The sequence below is a fragment of the Eriocheir sinensis genome, chromosome 26 (genome assembly GCF_024679095.1).
Source record: "Eriocheir sinensis breed Jianghai 21 chromosome 26, ASM2467909v1, whole genome shotgun sequence".
NCBI classification, from domain to species: Eukaryota; Metazoa; Arthropoda; class Malacostraca; order Decapoda; family Varunidae; genus Eriocheir; species Eriocheir sinensis.
In genome coordinates, this window is record NC_066534.1 from 6,827,845 (window position 1) to 6,853,084 (window position 25,240).

General features: G+C 41.5%; 1 protein-coding gene across 2 annotated transcripts in view; it reads left to right on the forward strand.

Moving 5' to 3' along the window:
* The first annotated feature begins 1,011 nt into the window (after positions 1 to 1,011).
* LOC127003725 (apoptosis-inducing factor 1, mitochondrial-like) overlaps positions 1,012 to 25,240 on the forward strand; it is a 64,659-nt gene continuing 40,430 nt past the window's right edge. Inside the window, exons 1-4 of one of the 2 annotated variants that reach the window (XM_050870684.1) lie at positions 1,012 to 1,272; positions 7,064 to 7,227; positions 14,905 to 15,298; positions 17,251 to 17,634. In XM_050870684.1, the coding sequence (XP_050726641.1) occupies positions 1,188 to 1,272; positions 7,064 to 7,227; positions 14,905 to 15,298; positions 17,251 to 17,634 (1,027 nt within the window). In that variant the 5' untranslated portion in view covers positions 1,012 to 1,187. The remainder of the gene's footprint in view (positions 1,273 to 7,063; positions 7,228 to 14,904; positions 15,299 to 17,250; positions 17,635 to 25,240) is intronic. The other variant, XM_050870685.1, reaches the window with a different exon arrangement.

Consider the following 25,240-nt stretch of genomic DNA (forward strand, 5'->3'; position numbering starts at 1 on the left):
AGCCACTCCTTACCGAGTCGGCCAAAGAGGTAGCCCACTCGCCAAATGGGTTATGGGAGGCTTCCTTATCAGGCCTAATCGCCGCACTACACGGCTTTCCCGCCTATGTAGATTAATATCTGTGTGTTGAGACCTTAGACAGTGACCACTATCGGTTCACTATTCCACAACGTCCCCGTAGAGACATACCTCTAACTCTCCCATTTTATATTACCCTCGGAGAGCATGGGCCATCCTACCTGTCGGGGAAACTCAACAGAATTGCAGGAGAGGATGCCCACCGCTATGCCACCAGTGAAATGCACCGTGATTTGATTTTCTCTTTTCTTTTATTCTCTCGGCCCCACACGTCCTCTGCGTGTATCGAAACACACGAGAAACTAATCAAGACAAGGAGAGCTAGGGTATTCGCCGGCTGCCCGAGACTGAACCCGCGACTAGCATGACGAGAGAGCCACTCCTTACCGAGTCGGCCATAGAGGTACCCCACTCGCCAAGTGGGTTATGGGAGGCTCCCTTATCAGGCCTAGTCGCCGCACTACACAGACTTCATTACCTCTTGCTACGGTCTTGCAGAAAGCGTATCTCTTGAAAAGAAGGAAGAAAAAAGTGAATGATATTTATTCTGGCGATTCAGTCTCATGGAGTTCACAACTTCACACGACAAATTGTGAAACATAATCTGAAAGTGAAACGTGGAATAATTACATAATACACAGGGTACAGTAACGGCTGGTTGCATTTTTAGCCCGTCCTCCCGCTTACATAATTGACCCTTGAGTTAAGTCTGGCTCATGCCGTTTCGCACCTTGATATTTTTCACAGCAGCACATAGTCTTCTAAATTTTGATAAACACAATCAGTTTTATATACGAGATACTCAAATCAACTAAGGAGATAATATAAATAATATTGATTTGTATATTTAAAATAGCAAATAAACTTATTTATAGATGTATTTAGCCTAATTGGGTGAAATAGTGTGAAGGCATGATGCTGTAGTGTTAAGCAAGATATGGAGTAAACAAAATAATTGAGGTATCAGCCATCAATGTAATGATATTATGCTTATTTTCAAAGCATAACTATGAAGGAAATGTATATTTCTGCCTAGTTTTACGGATCCCGGCTGCAATCGGCGCAGTGCTGGAACGGCCGTGTGGTACAGCAGCAGGCAGCAGGGAAGGATGTACCGGTGCGGGGGCCTCGTCTCGCGGGTCACTAAGTCCTCCAGAGCGGCGGACTGCGTCAGGAGGACTGGAGGGGCGACTGGTGAGCATCAGGGGAGGGCCTCGGTGTGGGTGTTGCTTGGTAGGGTGTTGTCCTGGCCTCCCCGCGGCGCCCTGCCCGTGCCGGCACGTACCCCAGGGCCGGGCAGCGGTGCACGGCGGCCAGGGCACAGGTGTCGTGGCAGGTGTTTCCAGGCTCACGATGTCTGGTGGGAAAAAAAAATTGGTATTAATTGGGAATCACTACTCATCTTTATCCCCACGAAAATAATTCCCTTAAAAGGAACTCATATTCTTGTTTTACCAACGCCTCATGCAGGGTTTACAAATTCATTTTAAATAAAGATATTATACCTCCACTCCAGTGAAGGGAAAACGCACGGTAGTGGGTTGGCTCTGAAGACCAGAGAAATTGAGGGGTTCAAGGAAGAGCTTGCTTCTTCTTCGTGGGTGTTTTATGGGGCTAGTTAGGCTGTGGGCCCACAGCCTCTAGAGCCCCGTCAGTGGTAGTTGTTATCAGGAGTCGTTGATTGTGTTGGCCGTCCTGTCACCAGGGCGGGAGTTAGATCCTGTCGAGTTGCCCCGACTTCTGCAGGAAGGTTTGCGTGCACTTGAGGGCGTGGAAGGCAGTGTTGGGGCTGAGGGCGTCGCTGCCCAGCAGGTCCTCTAGGGTTGGCCTGTGAATACGGAGACTGGTTAAGGATGCTTTGAGGGTGGTGCGGAGGGAGTGGAATCTTGGGCAGTGGAGGAGGAGGTGTTCTGGTGTGTCAGGTTGTGTGGGGCACCATGGGCAGTGTGGATCTCGGACTATGTTCAGTCTGTGCAGGTGGGCATTGAGGCGGGTGTGTCCAATCCTTAGATGGGTGATGGCTGTGTCCATGGGGCGACTGGGGGAGAAGGGGCGCCAGTGCTGGGCGGGGGAGTGTCTGTAGTGGCCGAGGGTGAGCTTGCTGCAGATTATGAAAAATTTAAAAGATTACATAAGTTTTGTGCTTTGGGAAGACTGTCAGGCCTAAATTTAGACATTCAGTGGCAGATTTTTCCTTCTTATTACGGAAATTGAAATTCGCATAGCTAGCAGGTATTTGAATAGCCACTGGGTGGGTGTGGTGCACCACGCACGGCAAGTAGTAATAGCTGCCATTGTCTAGTAGCTCTATTAATTTGTAATGTTTTCAACCCCAACATCACTCATCAGAAATTAATAGTAATATCTTGCTCTTGGTCAATATTGTGTGCTGGTTTCAATGATTGACAAAATCTCATGCTAATGCATTCATGTGAAAATGACAGTCATACTGGCGCCTTTGTGTGTTTCACTTATCTGGCGTTCAGGGTTCTAAAGGCTCGCTTACATGGCTAGTTCACAACTTGCCCGCCAAGTGTTTGTTGACACCTGAATGGTTTGGTGAAAAAATGTTTGCAGCCAGTAACATCAGCCGAGGTGACTTCAGACAAAAAGTGGGTAAAAAGTTGACATGTTGGTAACTCGTAGCCAGTTGCAACAAGCTAGATGATTTTAGTGTGAGAATTTGTCTTTTGCCTTATAGTTTTCGAATAAGAATGTTGTTTTCTTGAGACACGTTTCTGTTTTGAAAACAAGCACAATGTGTTTTTGAGATTTCGTAAAAATTTACCCCACTTGGAAAACTTCTCGTAGCAGGAACGATTTGTATTTCACACAACATCAAAACTAGAGAAAACAATCAGAAACATGGTTAACTAGAAAAGTTAGAATGATTCAGGGGTGCTTAACATATCCTACACACCTGTAAATGTCACTTGAATGGAGGCATGTCGAAAAATGGCTCAAAATGGGGTGACTTTGGACACCTAAATATAACTACATATTGTGGAGAGCTGTGAGATCGCTCAGCGTCAGACAGCCCTGGTCAGTGACGCCGCATCTCTTGTTTAACCGAGAAGAGAGATGGCGGATGTGTGGGCTCAAAACTCTGGCGGCCACGTCGCCTGCCCAACCCTCTTCGTGCACAAGTCAGCAGACTGGTGGGTGAGTTTCCGCGTGAGGCCTTGTCGAGGTACGAACGCACCACGGACACCAGCCCCAGCGCACCATCACCCGTCGTCGAAGCTGCGTCAGTGTGCACTTAAAAGAGCCCTAACACACTTGAATGTTGCCCTACCATTATAAAAATTTCTTGTGGTGATTATGTGATCATTAAGCTTCCCCCAAAAAACTAAAACTGTGCTCTACATCTTATAGTTTTTTTGTAGTAACATTTTTTTCAAAATTATTGACCATTTTTTACTTTTCTGCTACTACTGACCTGAAATGTGGGAACTTCTTTCCCAAGATTTTTTGCCATTTTTTTTTCCCGGTTCAACAGTGTCCGAAGTCACCTCCGGAATATGCAAACAGGCTCAGATACGTAAACCCAATGAAATATAGCCACTGTCTGAAGTCCCCCCAGACATGGGGTGACTTCGGACACCCATATTTTTTCACTTAGCACAAAAACTATTAAGTTTCGTGAAACTGTTGCACCATGTAATGTTAGCCATTAACAATACAGAGTAAATGCACACTCAGCATAGATCCTAGGCCTTGAAACAAAAATTTCATAAGCAAAAAACCTTGAAAACTGTCCGAAGTCACCCCGGTTGAGAGTAACCATCAAGCCTGCATTATATTTGGTTTATGGACAGGAAATCGAACAAAGTATGCCACAACAAACACTTGCCAAATTTGAGGCCGAAGCACCGTTCATGCACGACTGATTGTTATTCTTAGGAAGGTGCCAGCTCTCCTGAATCATGACAGTCAAGGATGATAAATGCCATCCAAGTCTGCTCCTCTATTCTTTGATTATTTTCAATTTTCATCACTTCCTGTCTATATACATTTTGATAACTAACCAATTTTCTAAGGGATTACTAATGAGAGGGTAGTCTACAAATTTTGAGGTACTGACTGCTTATTTCTGGGCAAAATAAAATGCAATTAATTATGGAGTCACTATTTTTTTCTGGAAATCACTAAATGATTGACTTTTCAATGCCTGTTGTTCACCCACCACCACCCGCTGCCAACCGTTACCACTGGCCCGCTTAGTGAACCACCCTCACTGCCGTCCTGTCCCATCCCGTGCCGCGTATTTCCATTTCCACTGTATTTCTGCCACCCTACACCGCATGCCGAATAAATTTAAACTAACCTAACAATGTGACATAACCTTCCTGACGGGGGTTTTGCCCTCCTATTTTCTGGAAGTCATTTGTTACTGCAATGGGTAAAGATTTGTTTTATTAACATTGCTCAAACTTGGATAAGAACATTTTTATTCTGGGTGTTTTTTGATGCTGTTTATCATGGAGATAGTATTTTTCTCTGGAAATCACTAAATGATTGACTTTTCAATGCCTTTTGGGGACCCACTGCCGCAGCCGCAAAATAGCTCACAGAGAGGTTCAACTTGGGGGACCTGTGGGAAATTGGGGTTTTTGGGTGGGGGAGCATATTTGAACTACTCCTACCGAACTTTACATAACCTAACCTCTAACTTTGCCCCCCTCGACCCCCCTCCAATCCAGGGGCGGCTGGACACCCCCACATGTATATGTGACTTATTTTTGCGAGGAGGTATTTCTCGCAACACCGGCTGGACCGCCGCCAGAAGAGGCTACGCTTTCGTGAATATTATCCCCTATTTTCAACAATAAAAAATGGTCCTTGATTTGTATTAAAAAGTGCTTCCATGATTGTTGAACGTTTGTAGAAAAGATATATGAAGAGCTAGTGATGTTTCATAAGGTAGGTAATGAAATACTGGCACACTAATTAAACGAATCTTAACCCTGCACTGCATTCAGGGACTTAAAAAGAATCCCTAATGTAAGCGTTAACTACGCAAGAGGTGGCTACCCTCTCATTAATATTAGCCATTTTCTGTCTCAAAAAATCAATAATCCTCGTAGATGTCCAAAAACTTTAAAATACTTTCAGTGTTCCACTTCTTATGCATGTTAGCATCTGGGTAATCTGATTTTACACGTGGACTGTTCTGTGATTGTGGCCGCTAAGAGTCATATGATTGACAAGTAGCTAGTAAAGTAGCCGGGACATCAACTCGTCGTACCACTATCCTGCCAAGTGGCAAGTTAACAAACTTTGTGTTGACATTGGGCAAGTATAAGGGCAGTTTATGGATCACTAGTACTAGCAGCTGGTAAACAAACACCATGTCAGCAAGGCTAAAGTGTACTGAAGTGTCATTTACGAATGAAGATAGGCTAAGATTTCTTTTATTCACCCTTCCAAATCTTGTTTCCCTACTTAACCAACTGCTCTCCTGTTGTCATATATGCCTTATACTAAAACCTTCAAACCTCCCAGAAAACATCAGAAAAGGGTGTAGAGAGCAAAAGTGTGAAATTTGTGTGGGAATGTGGGTGGTCGCGGATAGCGGAGTAGGCCTATGCGACGAAATGTGGAAACTCAGGGGGGGTTGAGTGGGGCAAAACCCTCCCCCCCCACATGCACTAGTAGGAGGTTCATGTAGGTTTACATGTCTTTATATACTTTTCATCTGTGCCCTGCCTCCTGAGTGCCTGCATGACAGCTGAAGTTTTGGGTGAAATGTTTGATCACAGTTCATGAAGGCACTGCAAAGCGGTTTATTGTACCCATCAAATTTTTCAACAACAGAAAATTAAAGGAGAGAGAGAGAGAGAGAGGAGAGAGAGAGAGAGAGAGAGAGAGAGGAGAGAGAGAGAGAGAGAGAGAGGAGAGAGAGAGAGGAGAGAGGAAAGGACAGGAAAGCCCCTCCCTTTCCTTTTGGCATCGCTGCAAGGAAAAAAACCGCCTCGGGCACCCGCCAGGATGGAGATAGGTCGATGAAGTGGATGTGGTCAGTTGTTGAGTATCCACTTGGTTCACTTGGCCGGCTTGAGTCTAGTGTTGCAGTTATTTTTTTATGATCTTTGTGAAGAGATTCTTGATTACTGAGAGAAGACTTGGTGATTAGTAGTACTTTGTCATTAAGGTCACATTTTTTTTGTGGATCTATATTTAGTATGAATTTATGAAATTTCCTGAATCTGATTATGTATATAAGTAGGTCATCTGTTTTACTCAATGCTTTCCAAATATCTTCTTTACTTCATCCATGGTTACACTGGAAACCTCAGAGCTCAACATATAATTCTTCTTACCACCATCTTCTCAACATTGTTATCCCAGATTAGATGGGGTTGCTGTTGTGTATAAACCTCCTCCATTTTGGTCTGTTTTGTGCTATTTGCTTATTGATGTTTTTGTCTTGCCTTCTGTAACAATATTTCATTCACAGCATCCTTAGGTTGGTATTATAAGACACTTTCGCTTCTCACATCAGCTATTTCTAAAGGTCAAAGAGGGGGTCAGTTCGGTTCTAATGAGTGTTTCTTCAGGTTCATGGTACAGAAGAAGGGGCAAACTACAATCAGGGTCATGACACTACTACTGTAAATACCCACAACTCCTATGAAAGCCTTGTCAAATATGTGTACTTGGGCGACGAAATGTTTAGTAATACGGCCCTTAGTCTCCCTCTCTTCCTTCTTCATTCTCATTGCTCGTCTTCTTACATAGTCCTCCTCTCTTCTCATCATAATTATGTCCACCAACAGTAGTCTTGCCTCTTGTACTTTCTTTGATGCTTTTGTAAATCTCTTACCACCATCCTTAGCTTTAATTCTTCAGCCAATTTGAAATTAATTTATTTAAGATGCTGATATAATTGAGGCTGGCAGTTTTATTCTACTTTTATTGTGCAAATATTTTTTCTTTAGATTACTTTATATTCTGTTAAGACTGGTAATATTGTATTTTTCAGTTCGCTCAAGCAGGGAATATGGCAATGTCCCATTCAAACCCCCCACCATGAATGACCTGCCCCAACCTCAAGGATCCTGGACTCAAAGATATGAACGCTTGCAAAGGAGGTACAACTTACAGCTGGCAGCCGGCATTGGAGTTGCTACTTTCACCCTCTTCTTTGTATGTATTGGTGCTTAGTGTAGTATTAGTACAGACTTTCGGTAGCTAGCTATTACCTTAATTTGGATTATTTTACCTTGATCACCTAGATCACACATTTCCTGTAGATTTTCATGCATTTCCAATAAATTTAACACTTGATAATTTCCATTTTCCCCTTTAAGCTTGGGCTGCGTTGTCAGCTGTGCTGTGGGTCACCTTTACTAACTAACTACCCCATGCCAGTTAATGAAACATAACTAGATATGTAATAACCTAGTCTCACTAAATTTGTAGCCAAGCTCCAAACAAATTAGCATGGCAACCTTGTCCCATTGTGTGAGTAACTTCACCTCAAGAAAATGGTGTGCATTCTTGCCAAACCAATTTGCACTCATCCCCAAAAATTTAATAACAAAGAATGGATTAGATGGCATTTCACTCCATAGGATTTCATCAGAATTTATTTGGTAATTCAAAATTTGTATACTTAATTTTTTAGAGTATTAGGGTCAAGATTTAAACTAATACCAAGCTAACTATGCATAAGTAGATTTCATAAGCTTATTGCTTTTAGTAATGATTATCACTGTGACAACATTTGCTGAAAGGCTATTAAGTGTTTGGTGTTGTCTGCCCTGTCTCATATGGAATGATGATTGCACTAATGTGAGCTGCCTTTTACTCTAGCCAGATTACCATATGCTAACTCTGAACCATTTACAAAGTGGTTCTATACTTTTCTTTGGAATCTCCATCTCACCACAAAATGTGACTTGCCAGAACTTTTGCACAGTTTGGCTTATCTTGAAAATGCTAATTGATTCTGTTTTTCTGTCAAGACAGGATTCACAACTGGAGTTAACCCTTTCATTGCGCGCAGTGTGGACGTGACTATCCCCTCAGGCGCAGTTGGGCAGCCCAATTGGGGGTCTCTTTTAACCTCTGTATCTCAAAAACTATTCATCACAGCTAAAAACCAAAAACACCACTGGAAAGAGGAGGTCCAGATCTATAGGAGTCGGTTATGTATGCCTCTCTTGCGAACGTACATGCACATTCAGGGAGTGTTGAATGTTAACACTTACGTCGGTGCGTGCATGATGATCAGCCATATTGAGGGAACTGCGGACATTTTTTTCTTCAGATTCTGGCAAGGGAGCATTGCCAACTGCAATATTTACAACTATATGGTCAAAGAATCAGTCGGTGATAGGTGAAGCTATGCAAAAATGCCGCTATATTGGGCAAGAACATCCACCAGTTACTCGTCCGTAGATTTGCCGCGCTGGGCTGATATGATTTTCCACCAAATTTAGTGAAGAATCCACTCAATTGGCAATCCTGTGTTGTGAGAATTAGTGTTGGAACACTCATACGCGGGAGATTTGAGTGCAGGTGGAGGTCGCAGCGGGCATTTAGCACCACCAGCAAATACGCCTAACGCCCGCTGCAAGCGTTTAGCAATGAAAGGGTTAAGGGGAATAAATCAGATGATTGAAAAGTTCAGATAGCTGTTCTTTTGTGTTGTATTCTAGTTGTTATGTGTCCTGTACAATGTATGCAATATATACATGTTGGGTCACTGACCATTATAGTGGCTGTTTCTTGGTATTGTAACAGTTTTGTAACAAGCGGGCATCCTAAAAGATGGTATCACTCCACATGGTAAAACCATTGAGTATATTTGAACCCATATATGAGCAGCAAAAGCTATGAATCTTAAGGTATTCAGGCTTAGCAATTCTAGGGTAGGCAGTGGTTGAGTGGTCAGTATGATGGTGCAGTGTTCTGGAGGACCCAGGTTCCAATCCTGCCTGCTGCCACAAGCTGACAATTTTCAGTTATCTCCGAGTGGCCTAAGACTTCCCACATGCTGTCCTGAGTACCACCTTTTAATGCAGACTCTAGTGCAACTCTGTAAAGAGGATCAAGTGGAGGTCTGGGAGGCAGCATGAGCTGAGCAAGAATGTCACCATTATAAAACACTTGCCTGAACCACTAACATGGGGGGGGGGGGCTGACCAACTGGCCACACCATGAAAGTTTACTGGCACTATAGACCAAAATGAAAAAAACAGGGAAAGGAAGAGAAATGGGTATTTGTGATAGGGCTGTAATAAATTGTCACAACACTCAGCCTTTGAGCAAACCACAACACTACATTTTATCTTTTACTGTACTTCACAAAAGATGGGCAAGGGGTAATGTTCTGAAGCAGGCTTGGGTCCAAGTACATGTACTCACTACTTGTACTTAACCTGTAAACTGCTACTGGGCCGTGGCGAGCTATCCTTGTGGTGCGGCAGTATTAAGGACGCAAGCCAGGATTTACTCTTGGTGGTGCAATCAAAATCATCCGATCATCTTGAATTGTGTCCACTCAATGACATAATAATTAATAGAGTACTTCTGACCGAAGTTCAGTTTCCTGCATAGAAAAATGATGACTTTATTAAAAGTATTATACTAAAAATATGTTAAAAATTGCAATATTTTGAAGCCTATCTTCTCAGTACCTATCATGTAATTTGATTTCATCTTTCTAGGACATGTTCTGTGGTCTTGTCCCTACAATATGCTTGGAGGAATTTATTCTAAATTGATTAGCTGATTTTTAACAAGCACGTATTCTCTCTGACATTTTTTAACTTTCTGAAATAGAAACTTGAATTTCAGGAAATATTTTGCAAGCTTACAATAAATATAGGATAAAGTCCCCCAAGTATTATTTAGTTTAGGATGTTATGTGTTCAAAAGAAAAATTTCAGTAAAAACTGATCATTATTAACAGAAGATAGCATTCAAAATTCAGTTTTTCTTTAAAAAAAAATTTTTGAGAAAACGTTTCCTTAAGATTAGGCATAGGTATACACATACCAGGTAGAACCATGACAAAATTTGTTACTTTCATTTTGAAGAGTAAGCAATGAGGATCAAATTAAGACCAGAACCAATGCAATTGGTCAATAAATAGTGAATGCATGGGCTATCAAGCATGACTATAACTGTGGCTTTTTTTTTTTTTTTTTTTTTTTCAGTCATGAGCACATAATTAGACTCAATATTGCTCATTGGGGTTATTTTGTGTGCATTTTGATGTGCCAACTTAAATATGAATATTTTTTTGGCTATATGATGAATAAAAAATAAGTTTTCCAGTTTTATAAAACCTCAAAGCTGGGGCATTACAGAATTTACGTGAGATGCACTAGACACATTGGGTGAAGCAACAGGTGTGGTAGGGGGTGGAGTAGTCAAAGGAAGTGGTGGGCAAGGTGGTGGGTGAGCTGCAAGTGGCAGAGAAGTGGTCAGTTAGTGGCAGGGAATTTTCAGTCTTTTTCCACCTTGCAGCCGAAAGCTTGTTCTTTTCTGTCTTCCCCTTATATCTCCTGTTCTTCTTAGGCATCTTGAATGTGCATAATATACACTAGAATGAAAAGCTCTTGAAAATGATAACACCGCGACGACTAGCTGTGTGTATGTTTGGTAGGAACACATGGTTGGGCCAGGCTGGCTCACCTTGAAGAGCACCTCATAGCAAGGCTAGAGGCTTGAGTTTCTAACGAGAACATAAACATCCCAATATTTCTAAATAAATAGCACAATAATAGCAAAAAATAGATATAAGAGGATTTAAAGTCCACTTGCGTGGCTCGCACATGATGTAAACAAATGCCCAACGGTGTGACATTTAAGTTTTAAATGGCCCATACAGTACGTAAATTTTGTGCTACGATGCTCAAATTTGGTGAAATGAGAGACCAAGGGTGATAGTGTATTTCATAATATTTTTTCCTGGTGTGCATCCTTAAAAAAAAAGGTCACAATAATAGTATCGATAAAGCAAGCATTCCAGTGTCTTAACCCCTTCGTGCTGGATGTTCAAAAAGCCCGCCTGGCTGATATACGGCGTGCTCGGCCGCGCGCGGGAAACCTGACCCAGCATGTATCTGCTTCAGTCAACATGTCACGGTCACGTCGAAAGGTAGATACCTCTCTCTTGGGAGAGAAGGTCGAGGTTCGGCTTCTCTCTCTCTCTCTCTCTCTCTCTCTCTCTCTCTCTCTCTCTCTCTCTCTCTCTCTCTCTCTCTCTCTCTCTCGAGAGAGAGAGAGAGAGAGAGAGAGAGAGAGAGAGAGAGGTGGGCGAGATGTGATGGTGTCGGCGCCTCGGTGTCTGAGAGAGAGAGAGAGAGAGAGAGAGACAGCCAATGAGACTTCCTAATTTTAGACACAAGGCGGGAAGAAGGCGGTGCATACTGTTGCTCATTTTTTGTGATTGGTGGGAACAAGGATGGTGGGAGGAGCAATAGGATTTCAAGGACAGCATACGGCATCTTTACTTTGTAACCAACACAAAGTACGGGACAACTCAATAGAAGAAGAAACAGAATAGAAATATGACGCCTACGTAGGCGTCATCGTATTGAAAGGGTTAAGAGGATGACACTGCATCTACTTGCAAAATAAAGTTGTAGTAGGTCTCTTTGTTTTCGTATAATTGCTTTTCAAAGTTGTATTTTGGTGCGTCTATATACTCTGTCTAGGTCTTTTTGCAGCTCCTCACAATCTTCCTCCGTCCTCACTTTTCTTATTAACTTTGCATCATCTGCAAAAAGGCTCATATAACTTTCTATACTCTTTGGCATATCATTTATATATATTATGAACATTATTGGTGCCAGAACTGAGCCTTGGGGGACTTGATTTCTCCTCTAATCACTGTCCTCATTTCTCTTCCCGTTAAGTAATCCTTCATCCACTCGATAACCTTTCCATCCATTCCTCCCCACTGCTGTAGTTTCCAGATTAAGCTTTTGTGCAGAACCTTGTCAAAAGCTTTTTTCAAATCGAGATATACACCCTTCTCTGCTTTTGAGTAGCAACATAGTAAGTTAGTGACACACGATTTCCCTTTTCTAAATCCAAACTTTCCTTCATTTATCATGTTTTCCTTTTCTAAATGTTCAACCCATTGTTTTTTTATTATACTTTCACAAATCTTGCACATCACACTCATCTAAAAAACTGGTCTATAATTTAGTGGTTCAGTTTTATCTCCACTTTTATAAATTGGTACAATGTTTCCTCTCTTCCATTATTAGGGCACTTTTCCTGTATTTATAGAGCATGTTATTATGTCATAAAGTGTCTCCAATAATTCGTTTCTACACTCTTTTAGCACTTGTCCTGAGATTCCATCTGGTCCCATAGCTTTCCTTCCATCTAAGGTTTTCATCAGCTATATCAGTTTTCCTTTATCAACCTTTACATTTTTTTTATTTACGTCTTCGCCTGTGGTGCCGGTAGGCATATTTTTTGGAGGCCCAGCTCGTTGTGGCGCAGGCCAGTGTTTATAGTGGCGCCATCTTGCATTGGCTCATGCTGCCCTCCCGGAGCTCATCTTCATCATTCATCATTTCATTGACGCCAACTTTCTCTATCCAGACACTCCCTCCTTGCCTGCTCAAAGTTTCTCAAAGATCTTTCCCCCCTCTCCCTAACGTACTCTTGCACCCTATCCCTCCATTTCACTGGAGGTTGTCCTCTAGCATTCCTTCTCTCTATCTCACTTACACCCTTCTGGTCATCTTTCTCTCCTCCATTCGCTCCATGTGGCCAAACCACTTTAAAGTCTGTCGCTTCACTTCTTCCACCACTCCACACTTCTTCCCTTCACCCCTGTGACACATTCCAAAATGCTCGTACACACTTTCATTACTCATTCCATCCATTCTACTCACACCACAAGCACTCCTCAAATAACTCATTTCCATTGCCTGCACTCTAGACCTCTGACTTTATTCCAGGCCCACGTTTCACTTGCATATGTGAGGGTTGATACTGTTATTGTATTTCTCAAATCCCTCTTTACCTCCATGCTCACACTTCTGCCATTCATGATTCGTCCCAAAGACCCTACCACCCTTCTTCCTTGCAATGCCCTTTCTCTTATCTCTCCCTCCATACCACCATGCTTACACATAAATGATCCAAGGTACTTAAAATCATTAACCTTCTCCATTTCTTCACCATTCAAAATTATTTTCCATTCTTTTTCACATTCAATTCCCACTCTATATGGGCATACAAAATCTACAACCTCACTTCTACTTCGCTCACAAACCATCACTTTATTTTTGTTGACATTTACTTTCAGCTTTCTCCTATTACAGACACTATCAAAAACACTGACCAAATTATGTAGGTCACTTTCATTTTCTGCAATGAGCACCGTGTCATCAGCAAACAGTATCGAATTCAGTACCCACTTCCTTCCCTCATCGAACAGTCTTACTCCAACTTCGCCCTTCATTTCTCTAATAACATCATCCATATAAATATTGAATAACCATGGTGTCTTAAGCCCACTTTTATCTCAAAATGTTCACTTGTTTCTCCAGTAATTTTGACACATGCAGATGCATCCTCATAGAAAGACTTTATTGCACTAAGCAGTTTTCCTCCCACACCATATATCTTTAAAACATCCCACAATGCAATCCAATCGACTCTGTCATAAGCTTTTTCCAAATCCATGAAGGCAGCGTTTTGCTATTATTTTTTCTACTTCCATCCTGAAGGCAAATATCTGATCCACACCCCCCCTTCCCTTCCTGAAGCCTCCTTGTTCTTCACTTGTTCACAGCTCATCTTTAATCGTAGAATCTAGAGTCTGGGTTGATAGGTGGTCTTCTGGACAGCATGTGGGTAGTTTTAAGCCACTCGGCAGCGGCTGAAAAATCCCAGCTTGGTGGCACCGGGCGGGGATTGAACTCGCGTCGTCCTGAACGCGGCGCTGTCATACTATCCACTCAGCCACCGCCTCTTTGATTCAGTTTTCCCTCATTCCAATTTTTGAGACCCCAGTCAAAGTCGGTTTCTTTTGTAAACACTTTATGAAAATGATTATTTAATATTTCTGCAATTTCGTTGTCCTTTTCGTAGATTACATTTTTTTCCTTTAGCCTTACCACTCCTTCATTTCTTTTTAACTTTCCATTTACGAATTTATAAAACATTTTTTGGTTCTTTACATTTAAAAACTACGTATTCTTCTTTCAAATTTAGCTTCCTCCTCTCTCCTTATTTTCACATCATCATTTCTTGCTTCTTTATATTTGTCCCTATTGTTCTTATTTGTTTTTTCTTTAAATACCTCCATGCCTTATTTCTATTTCTTCTTGCTGTCTCACACCTCCATCCAAACCATGTTTTCTCTCTTTCAGTTTTTACTGTATAGAGTGGAACATATATCTCTTTTCCTCCATTGTAAGTATTCATCAAAGTGTCATATTTCTCTTGAATATTATTACTCCTTTTCATATCAGTCCAGTCTACTCCACCGAAGAAAGTCTTGAGTCCAACGTAATCTGCTTTAGCGTAGTTTTTCCTTTTTTCCTTAGAAGCCTCTTCTCAATATTCACTTCCTTCCAAAGTTTTCATTTCCAATAGTTCATGGTCGCTCTTTCCTAAGGGGCACTCATGACTGACTCCTTTATCCAACTCTATGTTTTTAGTGAAAATTAGGTGTGTGTATTTACCTAATTGTGAAATAGTGTGTGTGTGTGTGTGATTCACCATGGCCAGATCATAAGCTGGACTAGACATTGTGTGTGATTGTGATTTTTTTTTTCCTCAAGTATGTTAGACAAGGTCTCTTAGCATCTGCTCTAAATCTGTCAATTTTGTCAACAGGTTAAGCAGAGTGGCCTGCTACCCCTGGCAACTGGACCAGGCAAACCAAAGTTTCCCAAGGCAGCACCTGTAGTTGCTGAAGAGGAAGAAGAAACTTCTGTAGAGGAATCTGTTGAGCCTGTTGAATCTCCTGCTGAAGAAGCTGCACCTGCCCCAGTTGAGGAAGCTGTACCTGCCCCAACTGAAGAAGCTGCACCTGCCCCAGTTGAGGAAGCTGCACCTGCCCCAGTTGAGGAAGCTGCACCTGCCCCAGTTGAGGAAGCTGCACCTGCCCCAGTTGAAGCTTCTGCTGCTGCTGTGGAAGAAGCCCCTAGTGCTCCTCCTTCCCAGGAACCTCTTGTACCAGAGCCATCTGCACCGGCAGCTACTGTTGAGGAAACTTCTGCTGCTCCAGGTGAGAATACTCCAACAGCAGAGACAGCACCTACTGCTGCACCTGAGGCAGAACCAACAACTTCTTCTGAAGGTAGTTAGGTACTTATAACATGCTCAAATAATTTGCTCAAATATTACCTCAAAAACATTCAGGGCTTCCAGAATCTTGTTTTTTATACTTGCCATAGTAAAAGAAGTGAGTACTATTTATATAGTAGGTTAGATAGTAAAGCTGAGTTTTATAGGGACTCTGTAACCCTGGTATAGTTAATGGCCTCTTACTGGAAATATCCTTAGTATTGCCATTGTTGTTTAAAATAGAGTAGTTTTTTCTCTTGAAATATTAATGTTTACATTAATGTTCTTTACTGAAATGTAACATTAAAGTATGCTAGTTGCCATATATTCAAGGTATTAACTTTATAAGTGTAATACCTTGAATTTATTATTGCATGCCCATGATAATGTGATCATCAGAGTTGTCTGTTATTGCTATTGATAACTTCTATATTTCAAAGAGTTTTATATTGATACAGATATTCTGAAGGATCTCAGCTTAGAAAATTGAGTGCAATAACAATTGTAAATATATACTGCACAATAAATGTGCAAGTTTGTTGATTGTTTCATTATTCACTCAGGGCTTTGTCCAGTAAAAGGCCATTACATATCCAGGAAAATAGGATAGAAGGCCATTGGATGAGACTGGCAGTGACAAGGTAGTACAAAGCTAAGTGTCAGTTAATCAGAGCAGGGCACTGCAAACAAGTGCAGGTCAAAGCACCAGGCTGTTTTGGATACCATGAGATGATTTTTTACAACACTATTCCTAAACTTCTCCCACCACTCCATACATGCAAGTTTACCAAGTTTGTATTATTCTAATAGGCGCACCTAACATCACCAAAATGTGGGGTACAAACTTGGCGCGGGGACTGTTTTGGGGGGCCATTGAAAGTAACGGACTAAAGAGTTGTGTATCCGGATATTTTTATTTATTTATTAATGATCCATGAGACATCCTAGAGTTAAATCAAAGTATGTGCTTATCTTTGTATTTATTCATACACACACTGGTAATATTTCTGTGGGGTCTGATTCACTTATTAGAGTGAAATTCTATTGTGATAAACAGTCACAAATTTGTGTCACTTGTAAAAATGAAACTAGTAATTTAAGTTTTGCCACCATGAAATATACACAAATAAATAAATATGAAAGCTCACGAAGTCACAATAAGTGACATCACCTGCTTTGCGCAGTACAAGTATGCTATTTCAGGTATCTGATACCCGGTAAATGGCGTGCACGCTGCCTCGGGCCTCGGAGCTACAGCCTCAACGTTGCCAGATTGTCGTACTCAGCCCATTATATTTCCCGACTTCCTACCTCAAAACTGTCTTCTGGGCTCCAATAATGAAACTAATTTATAGTTATCGTTAAAAGAGTTAGATTCTGATGTTTCTTGGCAATAGTTAGGCGTCAGAAACCGGTAAGTAGTACTATGCTCTGAGTACGACAATCTGGCAACGATGGCTATACATATTTTCATATTATAGTTCTGTTGTTTATTCAATGTTGTGTTCAAGAAAAAGAATACTCATAATTTTAGTTAGTTTTTGGTTATAAGGATTCTTTACGACATACAATTATAATGTTACCTCCTCTACCTTAGGAAATGTCCTGAATCCTGGATCGGCTAAGGTGATGTTAGGTGCGCCTATTAAGGTTTCACAATGGGTGGAAGTTTGGAAAAGTATGCAAATCCTGAGGCATTTATACTAGGTAGTTTCTGTGTGTGGAGTGGTAAATGTTGCATTGCCCCCCCAAAAAATAGTAAATATTAGTATTTATAAAAAAGTTTACACTACTTAGGCACATTATTTTATTTATTTATTTATTTATTTATTATTATTTTTTAAGAAGTTAGTGGTATATTAATCATTGTAGTAATATATGTAGTTTTGACAGAATCAAAAAGCCCATCCCATGAAGAAACCATACAGCCTTTATCAGTTGAGGAAACTAATGAAAATGTGGTTGAACTGACTGAAACACCAGAGACTGAAAATGCAGTTGTGTCTCTGCAGTCCATGTCCAATATTGAAGCAGAATCTGGCATAAAAGATGAAAGGTCTGCAGATCAACAAGATAGTGAGGGTGTAGTCTGTGTTGTCCCTCCAGCCAGTTCTCCTGATGAAGTGCCTTCCTCAGTAGATCCTATTTCTCCTGTTGAATCTGCTTCCTCCCCTGAATTGGCTTCAACCCCTGAATCAACACTGGCATGTTCAGCACCAGAACTAATTGAAGGGGATGAAACTGTAAACAAAATTGACCCCTCCCCGGAAGCTAAAGGTTTGGATAGTGGTTAAAGATATTCTTGACATTCCTGCTTGTTCCATTACACCAAGTAATTTAAAAAAACATGTTTTAAATTGTCACAACAGCATGGCAAACTTACAATGGTCAGACTCAGCTATCAAGTCCCTTTGGGCAGGGCTGGCACAGGGCCTCCCCTCTCCACTGCACTGCCAAACCTAGCCTTAGTTATTGAATTATTTGCCACCCCCACCCACATATTTTTCTCTCTCTCTCTCTCTCTCTCTCTCTCTCTCTCTCTCTCTCTCTCTCTCTCTCTCTCTCTCTCTCTCTCTCTCTCTCTCTCTCTCTCTCTCTCTCTCTCTCTCTCTCTCTCTCTCTCTCTCTCTCTCTCTCTCTCTCTCTCTCTCTCTCTCTCTCTCTCTCTCTCTCTCTCTCTCATATATATTCCCTGTTCCTCTTTTGGGCAGACAGTAGGTTATATTACTGATGATTCTAATTACCAGTTGGAAATTATAACCTCCAGTGATGACTGTGTGTAAAAATAACCACTTTGATGTCAGGGAGGTCAGGTCAGGCCAGGAAGGAACTGACATTGTGTCCTTGACCACTGATGTCAGAAACATCATGTTATGTAATTATACAATTCATTACTATTTTCCAAAAAAGCGACATGTTCATAGCACTATATAGCCTTATATATATGGAATATTTAATACACAATTTCATACAGTAAATAGCCGACAAATGAGGGAGAGAGAGAGATGCATTGGAGGTGATGCGGCAGTGCTGTGGAGAGGGGCTGCTCCATGCAAACCCTGCCCAAACAGGCCACATTTGAATGAGTATAGTAATGTGTGAATGGGAACTTATTGTTATTTTGTATCTTCTTGATGTTTTAGTATTGTACTTAGTCAGAAACCACCAGAAAAAGCATGATGCACAAGTCATTCCAAATGCTTCTAATTTATTTTGGAGGAGAATTATTCAAAAGCAGTTGTGATCATAACACAATTTTTTTGTTTCTTTTTGCTCTGTTGCATTGCTACATAATTACATTTACTTTTGATACTGTACTGTTTTGTAAGAGATTTTACCTTACTTCTGCTCTTACATGTCTGCACACCAGAATGTGGAATTATTAGGAGCGGGTAACGTTAAAGTACTGTCACTATGGATGTGGAACTGATGGACTGAAAAGGGGATGTGTCTGCCCAGTTTTAAAGTTTATTGATGTTGCTCACAGTCCAGTTAACAATTCACTTTTTGGTTCACATCACTGGAAAAATTCACAGCAAAAGCATTAAATGAGTGATTGTGCAATAAATTCATAATATATATGAACAAAATGAAATTATAGTTCTGGAGGCATACACAATATGAGGGATCATCTGACTTAAGATTTACTGCATACTTTACCATGAAAGAATGCATTGCTATATTACTGTGAGGAGGGGAAGGGTATTTCTTGTGAAAAAATTGATGGGTGTAACAGATAAATGGATGCCACTGATGACATGATTTTGACCACCTCAAGACAGGGAAGCATGGGAGGAGCCTGTCATGGCCTGAGGTTAAGCCACCAGGGAATTTTAGAGGCCTGGATGCCTATATGGGTTTGCAAGAATAAATTGAAGGACATAAATGCTTACTCTTCTATAATGCAAATGGGTGATCAATACAAGTTTGATTGACTGTTCACTCAAGAAAAAAAAGTTAGCATACAGAGGTGATGGGAAGGGGAGGAAAGACAGGTCACGGTATCTGCATGAACAAGTTCGAGGGCAGATTTTTATTTATTTTTTTATTACTTATTTCAGTATAGGAAGCAGCTCAAGGGAAAAACAAAATAACGAAAAAAAGCTCCCTGGTCACTGCCCCTAGAATAGGTTAAGAAGAGTGGCCAAAAGTGAGGTCAATTTCGGTAGGAGAGGTGTCTTGATACTCTCCTCTTGAAAGAGTTCAAGTCGTTGGCAGGAGGAAATACAGACGAAGGAAGATTGTTAAAGAATTTACCAGGATTTGGACAGTATTGGGATGAGCTACAGTAGAAAGTCAAGTGGAGCGGAGCCACGGGGGAGGCGGAGGCATGCAGTTAGCAAGTTCTGAAAAGCAGTCAGCATGAAAGTATCAATAAAAATAGAAAGAGGCAACATGGTGGCGAAATTTAAGAGGTAAAAGACTGTCAGTAAGAGGAAGGGAGTTGATGAGACGAAGAGCCTGTTATAATTCCTGTTATGGCACAGGCAAATGTTTATAATGACCCTATATTGCCATCTATAGGGCTAATTGGTTCTTCCATCCCAGGACTTTCACCCATTTTCTCATTTGAAACCCTCCTATTAATACCCTTTTTTAGCTGAAATAATAAGATCCCTAAATGTATCACCATGAGTAATAGGAAAGTCACAATAAAGGAGTTAATGAGGTGTTTGGTATGATGGTAGTTCTGAAGCTTCCTTGTGATGGCTATGTTGGAGTACCATTCACTCAATCCTCATCCTGGTTCCTCCCACCTGGCTTACCCACTTCCAGTAACACATCATGAACCTTGTCAAAGGCAACCCTTAAAACTACTGCATACAGAGGCAAAGCTTCCTCAGCAGCACACACACCGCTTTAACCCTTTCATTGCTAATCGCTCGCAGCGAGACTATCCCCCCAGGCACACTCGGGCATCCCAGCGTGGGGAGGGGGGTCTCTTTTAACCACTGAATCTTAAAAACTATTTGTCACAGCTAAAAAGCAAAAACATAATTGGAAAGAGGAGTCCAAGATCTATAAGATTCAGTCATGTAAGGCTCTCCTGCGAACATACAGGCACGTTCAGGGGGTGTTGCCTGTGAGTGCGATGGGACCGAGCTTTTAGCACCACTAGCAAGTGACGCTTGTGCTTGCTCTTTTAACCTCTGTATCTCAAAAACTATTCATCACAGCTAAAAAACAAAAACACCATTGGGGATAGGTGAAGCTTTGCAAAAATGCCGCTATATTGGACAACAACATCCACCAGTTACTCGTCCGTAGATTTTCCGCGCTTTTCTGCACTAGGCTGATATGATTTTCCACCATATTTAGTGGAAAACCCACTGAATTGGCAATGCTGTGGGGTGAGAAATAGTGTTGGAACACTCATATGCGGGAAATTTGAGTGGGAATGGCGCTCACAGCGAGCATTTAGCACCACCGGCAAGTTCCGCTGGTCCTCGCTGTGAGCATTTAGCAACGAAAGGGTTAAACCATAGAGTGTGAGAACTTTTGAGCTAGTGGGTTGCCTGGCCACACTTAAGAAGAGGCAATAACACCATGCATCAAGAGTCATCTGTGACTCCTGTCTGACATGTAAACAGCAACAAACACCAAAAACACTGCAGGAATGGTCATATTATGCAGATTAATGCAGTAAATATTTGGATGCCACTCAACACTTTACCTTGTATTTGGATTAGGAGTCACAGACGACACATACATTGTGGGTGAAACAAGGCTTGGTGAAATATTCTTATTGTCTATGGTTGTGACAAGGTCACCCATAGCTCAGGTTTTCTGGCTGTGTGGTTTAAAGTGGAGTCTGTAGTACTGTGTAATAGTTTTGCCTCTAAAACTAGTAGTTGTAAGAGTTGGCTGTTATGGGTAAGATGATGGATGTGTTGATGGAAGTGTGCAAGCCAGGTGTGAGAGGCCTGAGTGGGGTCCCCATCATTGGTACAGTGGTATGCCACATAACCTACATTTCCAAAGCTCAGATCAATCATCATGCCAAATACCTCTTAACTTTTTAAAAATGGGTTTTATATTACTCATGTTGATTTAATATTGAGTCATGTCATTTCCACTGTAAAAAAGTAGTAATAGGAGGGGTTCAAATGGGCAGTACTGGTGGCAGACCAAAAAATCCCTGTATACACATGACCACGGTGCAAGTCTGACTGCTGTGTCAAGATAGTGGCAACCAAACACCATCCAAGATGCCCAGATGCCTCCGTCTAACAAATAATCTGTTATTTGAAAGGATCCAACTTTGATCTCACCTGACATAAAATTATGATAAGAAATGGCATTTTAGAAATCTTAGGCAAGATCCTACTTAGGCCATATTAAGCCATTATTCCATTGCTAACAAGGTGTCTTCTGATAACATGATATTTTCTGCTGCCTTGTCAAGGATAAATTAAAGTCCCAGCCTCCATGATGAGGTTGGATGGTAGATACCGTATTTCCCACCATATAAAACGCACCGGCGTATAAGACACACCTGTAATTTGGCAAGATATATTTAGAAAAAAAAAAAACCTCCACAGTTTCCCTGAGCTTAATGTGTGTGCAGTATTACATTTGGTCACCTTATTTACAATTATGACTATGATACCGTATGTTGCTTTTGTGCCCTTCTCTGTGTTCAAAGTGTTCCACTGTTGTTTGAAGAATTGCAGTGCTCTTCCCCCGAGCAGCTGTGAGTTTGAAATGGTAAACAAAAGGGTTGGTTGGTAGATTCACTCACTGTGCAGTGTGCAGGCAGTAACTTTTGCCGAGCTACTGAGAGAACTAATCACATGGGGCAACAAAAAGATGTAGAAAAAAAAAGCCCGCTAACTGTTGCTCTCATATAGCAATAAGTATAGAATCGCCAAAAGAGAGGTGTCTTGATACACTCTTCTTGAAAGAGGTCAAGTCATAGGCAGGAGGAAATACAGATGAAGGAAGACTGTTCCAGAGTTTACTAGTGAAGGGGATGAAAGAATGGAGATGCTGGTTAACTCTTGCATAAGGGGTTTGGACAGTATAGGGATGAGCATGAGTAGAAAGTTGTGTGCAGGTGGGCTGCAGGATGGGTGGAGGCATGCAGTCATATTATGTTTTAATATAGTTATCTTTAAATGAGAAGAAAAAAAGCATTTACAATAAACACTTTAGTCATCCACGTATATCCCGTTCTTTTGAACATGTATCACAGAAAACGTCAGCTGAGCGGGCCGCTGCACAGCAGAAATACCTCCAGACTAATCCGCCCAAGTCCACCCCACGATCGCTGAACAGTCATGTCAGGCAGCACCCTGCTCCACCAATATTGTTCTCGTGTAATAACGCTTTACCCATCACCACCAAGGTGCCCGGCACACTGGTGACTGGTGTGCTGCGGCGGTGTTGTGTGTTGTTTCATGTTCACACCGCGCCTCGGCTCCCACGTGTGGCGCGTCTTATTCTTGTGACCTGTATGGTCATGTCCTCCTCCTCTCTTCTGCTTATTCATATTTTCCTTTTCTATTGCATCACACTATTCATTATTTAATTAAATGAATCAAAATTTGTACCTTTGTTGTATACTGCGCAGGGGTAACTTTTTGGCATTTTCTGAGTGAAAAAAAGTGCGTGTTACACACCGCAAAATACGGTATATTTCATTCTGGGGATATCTGGGAACTATTGTGTCAAATGGTTGCGTTTCAGGTGTTGGTCTCTTACCAGTAACAATAACCCCTTGGCCTACCAAAACCTAACCATCGGTGTATAAGATGCAGGGTGATTTTTCGAATCTTCTTTTTTGAAAAAAAGTGCGTCTTATATGGCGGGAAATACAGTATATGTGAGTCACTTTTAACCTCTGTGTGGGGGTTGGCTGAAGACATTGTGTTAGTGGGCTGAATATTGGCTGGGTTATTTCAACTTCTCTTAACCCTTTCATTGCTAAACGCTCGCAGTGAGCGGTAGCGCATTTCCTGGTATTGCTAAACGCTCGCTGCGAGCTCCAGTTGCACTCAAATCTCCCGCGTATGAGAGTGTTCCAACACTATTTCTCACAACACAGGATTGCCAATTCAGTGGGTTTTCCACTAAATTTGATGAAAAATCGTATCAGCCTAGCACGGAAAATCTACGGACGAGTAACTGGTGAATGTTCTTGTGCAATATAGCGGCATTTTTGCATAGCTTCACTTATCACGTGATTGATTCTTTGACCAGATACATAGTTGTAAATTTTGCAGTTGGCAATACTACCTTGCCAGCACCTCATGGAGAGATGTCCACAGTTGCCTCAATATAGCTGACCGCCGCGCACAAACTGACGTAAGTGTTCACAGGCAACACCCCCCGAACATGCATGTACATTCGCAGGAGAGGCATACATAACCGAATCCTATAGATCTTGGCCTCCTCTTTCCAATGGTGTTTTTGTTTTTTAGCTGTGATGAATAATTTTTGAGATACAGAGGTTAAAAGAGACCCCCCTCCCCCTGTTGGGCTGCCGGAGTGCGCCTGGGGGGAAGTCGCTTCCTCACCATGCGCAGCGATTGGGTTAATATGGCCTGTGTGTCATCAAACCCTGGGCTGAGATAGATTAAAGTCACAGCTGAATGCCACATTATGAGGTTTGGTGGGATGCAGGGTGAGTCTCCCACTTTTTACCTATGTCTGGATGAGGCAGCAGAAGACACCACATTAGTGGATCAAATACTGACAGATATCTCAACTTATCGTAATATGGCCCATTATTATTTTTTTTTATTATTATTATTAATATTATTATTTTATTATATATGTGCATTATGTGTCTAAGGTTGTAGAGCAAATGTATGTAGAATATGCTTTCATCAGGTGATAGGATGTCTTAGTATTACTGAAATATAGAATCCAAAGTGGATTGTCCGTGTGCAATCAAAACTTTCTTAAGTAAATACTACCCTCAGAATTTGCAGATATGTTCTGAGTTATATAATGCACAAGCAGAATAATTAAACTGACATATAGGGTGTTTACTTGCATCAACTGACATGACAGCACCTGTAGTATATTTAGAAATCTAGCTGGACTGTGTAGAATGCATTAATAACTTGCTCTTACTGTTAATGAACACTCAAGTATTTGCACACACACATAATTTTAAGTTAAGCATGTAAAATGTACTCCTTTATTTGTTTGGCTCATTTTGGGTAAATTTATATGATTTACAGCTTTAATTATAATTTTGGCTTGATTGTCTCTTGGTTGCTATATCTCGGTTCCATCAAGGGCATAGCCATGGTAAAGTCTTCATTTCTCCTGTTCATACTCATAATCCATTCACTTTGTTTCCCCTTCTCTAAAGTATTTTACAGCTCTGGCCTCCCATTTTACTACTCTAGGATAACATGTAAGTGTAGGAAGTTTGATAACCCCTTCATTACTGCGCGATCTGCCCCAAGCACTCCCGCTCACCCTGCGTCAAACTGAATTCAAGTTTGCGATTCACCGAGTTTGCGATAGGGACCCAAAAACTTAGATTTTTATTGAAAACTGAAATTGCGATATGACCTGAACTTTGTGGGTGGCGCGCGTGAGAAAGTGATGGTTTCCGCTCTAGTTAACAGGGTGGAGGGGGTCATGACGTCAGGGCGCACTGTGGCGTCACCACCACAACATTGCCATTGTTCAGCTCACCCCTGCGGTCCCACCCAACTAAGGATAGTTCAGTGAAACGTCATCAACTCAGCCATGACGTCACATGTTCTATAACGTCATGGCGGCGACGCGCGCTGGAGACCCTCGCCAGCAAGAGTCTCATTTGAATCTTTGTTTTATTCAAGGATTTACTCATCATATTATGAAGTGTGGTGTTCTCTGAAACTTCAATCCAGTGGTGCCGCGGCCACACGTGTGGGTCTCC